The sequence below is a fragment of the Pygoscelis adeliae genome, unplaced genomic scaffold, assembly GCF_000699105.1.
Source record: "Pygoscelis adeliae isolate BGI_AS28 unplaced genomic scaffold, ASM69910v1 Scaffold130, whole genome shotgun sequence".
Classification (NCBI taxonomy): Eukaryota; Metazoa; Chordata; class Aves; order Sphenisciformes; family Spheniscidae; genus Pygoscelis; species Pygoscelis adeliae.
This window is the reverse complement of record NW_008824031.1, coordinates 2755938-2763814: the sequence shown is the minus strand read 5'-3', so window position 1 is coordinate 2763814 and position 7877 is coordinate 2755938. Positions and strand designations below refer to the sequence as shown.

Sequence of the window (7877 nt, the reverse complement as noted above, 5' to 3'; positions counted from 1 at the left end):
TTTGGCAACTCTGACAAGAAACTTCCTGAATATTTTTTTAAATAAATTAAGAACAAAAGCACAGGTAAGAGGATCTTGGCCACGTTATTTCCTAAACATAAGGGTTATATGCAGGATCACTGCAGAAGCTGAGGGCCGTTGCCCTTTCCCTATCTCACCAACTAGACCTCATTTTGCAGCGACACTTCCAGCATCCTGGGAGTTTTTCACTATGGACAATGATATATTTGTCCAGCTGTTTATTTTAGTACAATGGCAACCAAAAGAAAAGGGTATTTAGTGGCTTCCAAGATCTCAAAGCAGTGGGGGGAAACCTCACCCATAGTGAAGCACCAGGAAAGTCAGCGGGACACCACCAATGGGACATTTTTCTTTCTATCAAAACATTTGGATTTTTCAGGACTTTGATTTACTCTTACTTATTTGTAGATCTGCCATCATGGTCTGTTATCAACCTCTTCAGACAGGACAGAGTTCATTCTGGTAGAGGTGATTTTTCCAGGCTGTTTCCATGGTGAAGAGAGACTGATTCTTTCAGTGTGAGGATGTAAAGCTCTGGTATTGGCTGATAAAGCTCTGGTATCAGCCTGACTTGTGTTGAGGCCTAAAAGGCAACGTGCTGCAATGCAGTTTGTGCTTCCCAGGTGCTGTAGACAGGGCTTTCTGCTCTCAGCTGGCTAGGGGTCCACTAGCTCTAGCTGGTATAACACAAGAGATAGGGGAAATTAAGCCTTTGGTCCCACCCCTTTTTACTCATCCTAATTCACTTTCTAAATCACCAGGCATAACTTTCAGAAACCAAAACAGTCATGTAACGGCTCCAATCTAAGCCAAGCCCGCCTGGCCAAGGGGACTTTCCAGTGATTGCAGAGCTTGTCTCGGAGCCTAAGGGGCAGGCGAGGAAGGAGTCAAGCCAAGACATTGAGCAAGAGAGTCGAAATGCCGTGAGAACTGAGAGTGGCCGAGGCAAAGCATTTCTAAACAGCCCTCCAGCAGGCTGGGAGCACAGCAGTACGGCACAAGTAGGGGAAATAATTGGGAAAGAGATTGCCGGGAGTCTAGAGACAGAGATCCTGAGAGCTAAGAGGAGAAAAGTACAAAGGGGATGTGCCAGAGAAGGAATATTTTGAATTTGGCCCTTAGGGGAGTCTCTTCCAGGTGCCACCAGAAGCCTTTAGCAGATATTGCTGTGTTTCTATGTGGAGGCACATTAGCTCTAGGGACCCAACAAGGGAAATAGCCCTCTGGCGACACTTGGTCAGAGCACCTTGTACCCAAGGCAGATGGGAAACGGTGGCATCACACCCACGTCATCACTGTCCATGAGGCATCAAGTTGGGGATGCTCCCAGCTGCTATTCTCCCACCACCATCAGAGCAATGAGCGGAAGGAAAATCCCAGTGAGACCTCGTGCAGACATGTGGGTCTCCAGGGAGCACAGACAGCCCCCTGCAAGTGCTGTGAGCAAGAGGAGCCTGATTTCCTTGTGGAAAAGGCTGGAGGGGTGATGGATTACTGGGCTAATTTCCAACAGATTCACTACCATGTGACTTGTCACGGCCATAGCTGGTGTAAACCCACATAACACTAGCATACATGGTTGCATGCCACAGCCTGTTCTAGCCATGCCCAAGTTTCCTCTGATTAGCATTTACATCTGTTTCTTCATCCATACAGTAGGGATACCAGTTTATTTACCTACAGAAACATAGCTGGTGGATTAGAAGAAGGCACAGAGCAAGGAAATGAGGTGTCCCAAGTAAGCCTTTAATGCCAAAGCATCTCCTGCTCAGGGAGTGATGCTTTATCTGCCTGCATCGGGGCGCTCACCCAGATATGGGAGATGGGGGTCTGAGTTCCCTGGGGTGGAGAGAGAAACCCAGCCTGCTCCATGCTCCTGGTGCCTAACTCCTGGTGTGTCTTCATGCAGAGTGGGTGCACTATCAGCGCTCTGTGCTTTTTGGTTCAAGCCACCTGAGCAGGCAGATGGCTGGGTGCCTTTGGCTAGTACATCAGCTAGTCTGATTATTACCAGTGCCATCAGTGAGTTCATCTTTTTTCAGCCACTCCTTAAGAAAATCCTGACCAAGGACTGGATTTTGATGACAGAAAGGCCAGACTCGCTGGCATCAGCGGTCTCGCAGTTCTCCGAGCACCTGCAGCACATGAGGGAGCCCATGGGGCAGGTAGGTGGCTGGTCCCGCGCCCAGGCACAGTGATGCTGGGGGGGTCCCACTGTCATTTGCAGGCTGTGGTCTGACCTGCAGGCTCCTCTCCAGTGGCGGGTGCTGTTTATAACCATGAGGACTGCTGATGCTGGGGAGCTCAGCTATTATTGTACTTCCTCATGAGAATAAGCAACACCTTTCATTTCTCTAGTTTAAATATGGGAACTGGTTTCTTTAAAAAGGAACAAAAAGCTTTGGTGAACATTGTCACTGAACATTATAATTCCATGAGTTGCAGGCTTATATGCTCCTTTCACATCTATGCAGTTGTGAAATAAATGGGTAGGTGACAACAGCTCTACATTTAAAATCTGCAAACACCATCAAAACATACTTTTAAAACAATCCTAAATATCCCCCTTTGTTACTGAGGAGCCAAACTGCCAACACAAAATCATGGGTGGCTTCAGGGTGGGAAGTATTTCCATGGCATTTCCTTGGGCACTGCCATCGCTCTGTGCTGGAGCGAGGGGCTGCGAGCCACCGGCTCCCTTCAGCAAAGCTGGCCCGGGCAGCGTGTGCTGCCCAGTGCGCTGCCTTCAGGCATCTCCTCTATGCCCTGGGCTCCTGCTAAAGACCCAAGGGCTTCCCCTGCCCTCTCTCACTGCTGCGGCCTTGCAAGGGAACCATGGAAAAACGATGAGGTTTCCTTTTTTTAACCAGGAGCTTCTACGTGACGTTCATAAGTATGTGGTGAGGGAATACATCATGCAGGTCATCAAACCCAGACGGAAAATGAATGGGGAGACACGGCAGCAAGTGAGTGAAAAGATGAACCAGGAAGCCAGAATCCTTAATAATATGCTCATCGGTCAGGTATGTGAGTTCCCTCCTGGCATCCCCAGTTGCCCCATTCCTGGAGGTGCAATGTCCACGCTTGGCCTCCCGGGGACCGAGCCGGCAGGCTCTCGAGGAGGGCAAGCCTCAAGAAATGTAAAAGTGCTTAAAAGAGAGCAAGCAAGGTAGTTACTGCAGGTTCACGGTGTGGACTTCCAGCCTGGCAGCTACTCTGCAGTAGTAGTAGCAGTACTCTGCACTCTTGTGCATGCTCAGCTGGCAGATCTCCGATTGCAGCGCCTGGTCCACGGGCACTTTGCATAGGGTGGGTTACATGCTGTAGAATCAAGCTCATCCTGTGGCAACTTGTTCCTGGGGCTGTTCCCTTGGGCCATGGGATACACCTTGCCTCCGAAGGATCCCTGCCCTGGGCACAGCTCATGGAGATGACTCCAGCGAGAGGGTCCATCCGGGCACACAGTCTGCATACAGGAGGGTGATGGGGAGAAAATTGCAGCTGTTTGCATGTTTTGTGGCTAGGCAACATCAGCCTGGGATTTTCAGGGAAGCCAAAGTTGAATTCATTGGTTTTTCCAGAAGGTCAGGTGTGTGGGGCACTGAACCCCACAGGGGTGGTTCCTTAGCTGAGGCAGATTCCTCTCAGTAGTGAGGCGCACGAAACTATTACGCAGTAGGGGGTGAAGGCTCTGGCATCCACTGCTGTGCTGGAGCACAGCCACAACGCCCTGCTCAGGGTCTGGCTCACCGGGGTGCTCGTGAGCATCGGGGAGTGCAGAGTCAGGCCCCGGTGGAGCTGCGGGGGGTGCCTTGCCATTGCCACCCAGTGCTGCCTCGGCCAGCACCCTGCTGCCCACCCAGCAGCACCCTGCCCGCCCGAGGGCAGCCTGTCCTGCCTGCAGCAGTACTGTCTTACACCAGTAAAAGCAACCCGCTGCCGTGCTCTGCCCTGCAGGTAACAAGCATTTTGCAGGTGCTGCACTTCCCCCTGATGTCCCCGTATGCCTCCTCGTTTGCAGGGCTCTGACTCTGACTGGCTCCTTCCTGCCATACACCACATCGCCAATATCATTGGGGAGAAGAAAAAAGACAAGATCAAGGAGTACGTCAAGGAGCTGTGTCAGGATTATCCAGATATCAGGTGCGTGAAATGGCAGATGCCAGAACTGCTGGGCTCTATCCCAAACAGCGCCAGCTCACCCCGTGCCTTGGCCAAGCTCTTCAACTTCTCTTCTCTGCTGGTAGCCACATGTCAGAGGTCAAGGTGCTGGCAACAGGGGGAATCCCACCTTATTTTAATTGATGGCTGTATCCTTTCTCTTTTTAACCCTGTCTGCTGGATCTTATAATGCACAAAAGTTACCACAAAAGCCTCTTCATTTTAGAACAGAACAGAATAGAATAGAATAGAATAGAATAGAATAGAATAGAATAGAATAGAATATTTCAGTTGGAAAAGGCCTACAACGATCATCTAGTCCAACTGCCTGACCACTTCAGGGCTGACCAAAAGTTAAAGCATGTTATTAAGGGCATTGCCCAAATGCCTCTTAAACACTGACAGGCTTGGGGCATCGACCACCTCTCGAGGAAGCCTGTTCCAGTGTTTGACCACCCACTCAGTAAAGAAATGCTTCCTAAAGTCTAAACCTCCCTTGACGCAGCTTTGAACCATTCTCACGTGTCCTATCACTCGATACCATTTTATTGCTCCAAATGAACCTTGTTTCACTGTAAAGCTCCAGGTCGCCTTTCAGTGCACCACCAGTATTAGCCCAGCTTGCCAATTTGCAGGTTCCAGCTTTGGAGCAAATAGTTTGTCTCCTGTTCCCAGGCTCAGACCTCAAAGTGCAGCAGACATTGACACAGTTCATCTCCAGTCTCTGAAAGAGGCTCAAAACAACCACTAAATTTTGGAATAAATTACAGATTCTTTCTTTTGTACTTTCCATTTGCTGTTCCAAAGCAGCATCTGCAAATTTAAGGCTACTGGGAAAGTAAACAAAGTGACTAACTCTGTGCATGGCTAAGCAGCTGCATATCAGAAGTTACCTCCTCTTCTACAGCTCTTCTACCAACCATTGAGAAGGAATATTAGTGGTACGGCTTGCAAGAAAATCCAATCATCAGAGTCATTTCAGGAAAAGACCAAAGGTTTTTGCATTGGGTTACACAGCTCCTGCTGGATTATATAAATCAGTATAAACTGATTTATACAGTATAAACTGATTTATACAATCAAAGTAAACCATAAATTTAACAAATGGCTCAGAACACCGAAGTCGACCCTCAAATATTCAGAAAAAAATGACATTAAATATATTTTCCTCTCCCCAAAACTGAGGCTCAAAATTTTTCATAAGTATATTTAACTTGAATGGGTCAGATATGCTTTGGGCTTATCTGTGTGGGGAAATTCAAGACATGGACTTGAAAAAGAATAATTGTTCTTGAGTAATTTCCTAGGTGAACACACCTATCCTACAAAAATAAAGCCTTAATCCCAGTGGCCAGACTAAGCTGACGAAGGAGGCAGTACCTGTTCTGGGAAGGATGGGGGAGGTAAATGATGGCTAGTCAGGCTTAGCTATTTGAAAACAATTTTCCAGGCAGAAAAGCCCTTTACAAGGCTGTGATTTGTGGTACTTTTTCATCATTAGCCTTAGACCCAAGCCAGGTTTTAAGGCTCATCCTCTTGGTTGATCTATTTCCTTTCCATTGTTGAGTAATATTACTTTTAACAATTAAGTTTGGAAAACTAGGCAGATCCTGCTGGACCTGTGTTGCTTCCTGTTCAGGTCTCTGTTAATTCTTCCCCTGAGCTCTCAGGAGACATTGCTGAATTTGTATATACTGAGACTACTGGAACAGAGTATGTTTCCAAGTTGGCTTTCCTAGCTCTAATCTAATTAGCGCCTGTCAGCTTCCTAAATATTAGCACTTCCATTACTCAACTCAAAATAATCATTAAATAAAAGGTCTGCAGCCTCTCAGGAAAACTTGCAAAAGACGTCACGTGTGTGGAGACAGAGGAGGAAATTCCCCGAAGCATCAGCAGCAGGAAGGGGTCATTTTGCTGCGCAGGATGGTGGGAGCTTATGCTCATGGGCTCGGTACCTCCAGAAGCTGCAGACCCCGTCCTGGTGGCTTCTCCAACGGGGCAAGGGGACGTTCCCCGGCACTTTGCCATGGCCTCGCTCCATCTCCAGCATGGTTGTTGGTTGCTTACCTCTGGGCTGGTTTTGCTCGCCAGGACTGAGCGAGGTCTTGTTTGGTTTCTGCAGGAAGGAGCACATCTTGGCAGTCCTCGCACTCCGGGGGCTGGGGCGCACCAGGAGAGCAGCAATTTTTCGGCAAGGCTACCGTGCGCTGGAGAGCCCCAGCAGCGGGGAGGGCAGCACACTCTTTGCTGAAATTGATGCCCCGGTGATCATCAGCTGCTTCTAAACCAGAACCAAAACAGCAGTCAGCATCCTCCCTCCTCCTACGCTGCCACTACGGCATGATCCAAAATCTGCTACCCCGCCTCACTCCTCTGCAAACACAACTTTTTGACTGCTGTGGGAAAAGGTGTAGTTTTCTGAACTTGCTACCCCAAGTTCAGAAACCAAAGGCAACAGATGTGCCAAGACACTGACCTCCTGCAAGAGCTCCTGGGCAGCAACTCCAGCCCAGGCACTGGGTCCACCTTGTGTTCAATACAGATTTTATTGCTAGGAGGCTGCTCTGTTGTTTGGTCCAAGATTGAGTCTCTTTTCCGAGAACAGGAGAAAACCAAAAGGAGTTCACTCAGAGCTATATTAAGGCTTGGACTGGGCCTTGCATAATTATACAGCAGAGGAGCAAAAGCCTCCTTCATAATTAATGTCCCTGAGCAACCAAGGGGCAGAGCTTGGGCAAGGATGTGGTAGCGCCCAAGTCTTATTTCCTCCCCCGTGAACCAGCTGGCCAAGCTGGCATGACACAAGGTTGGTGACGTTGTGACCTGATGCCACAAACCACTACCTGCCTGAGGAGGAAAACCTTGGAGGGTAACCAAACCCCACAGCTGGGACGTGCAGCGCATGGGCCACTCTGCACTCCAGGATAGACCCCGTGGCCCTTCTGGTGTTTCAGCAGATTTCCCTCACTCGTGGGCTGCCTCGCAAAACTCCTGTTGGACCGAAGACCTGTTCATGCCATCACAGCCTCTCTGTGTGGGCAGACATGTCTGGATCAGACGTGCCATGTGGAGGGACGCTCCAAGTCCTCCTCGCCCCGGGGAAAAGGGCCACCATGCTCCTAGTCCATTTTCTTGTATGTTCAAATGTATTTTAACAAATCTAGTACAATCTGACTGCAGTATGAAACCTAATGTGAGGTGGACAGGCATAGCGCTACAGATCGGATCCTATTCTGGTGTAAACCAGCATCACCCTATTGATGGGCATGGAACACCACCGGTTTAACTCCATGAGGGATCCAAAGCATTACATCCAGCATCTGCAGGGGAGACTAAAAGAGATATCCAGCAGCCTGTGGCCGTACAAATCTGATTTTATTTAATCCAATTTATCATTTAGGTTGCCCTCCACAGGAATTAATCCAAGACTCTGTACAGAGACATGTTTACGATCTATCAATTAATGTGATAAATGTGGACATGGCATAGCCTTGAACACTAATTTGTCTGCTGCAGAGCTTAGAGCATCAGTAGTGAGCCTCTTTCGTTTCCTTTGCTCCAGTTTGCACCAGTATAAATTTCAGCCGGGTGAGCAGCAGGTGCTGGTGACGGGCCGAGGGAGCTGTTCTGATGGATAAGAAATAGAGTGCACCTTTAGTTCACAATCATCATATGAAAATTTTTCTAGGATA

At 48.7% G+C, this 7877-nt stretch overlaps 1 protein-coding gene across 1 annotated transcript in view; it reads left to right on the top strand.

Moving 5' to 3' along the window:
* The window catches only part of EXOC3L4 (exocyst complex component 3-like 4), a 21137-nt gene extending 14667 nt beyond the window's left edge, over positions 1-6470 (top strand). The window contains exons 8-12 of the mRNA XM_009328380.1: positions 2-64; positions 2064-2186; positions 2892-3044; positions 4043-4164; positions 6308-6470. Coding sequence (XP_009326655.1) covers positions 2-64; positions 2064-2186; positions 2892-3044; positions 4043-4164; positions 6308-6470 — 624 coding nt within the window. The remainder of the gene's footprint in view (position 1; positions 65-2063; positions 2187-2891; positions 3045-4042; positions 4165-6307) is intronic.
* Positions 6471-7877: the final 1407 nt, after the last annotated feature.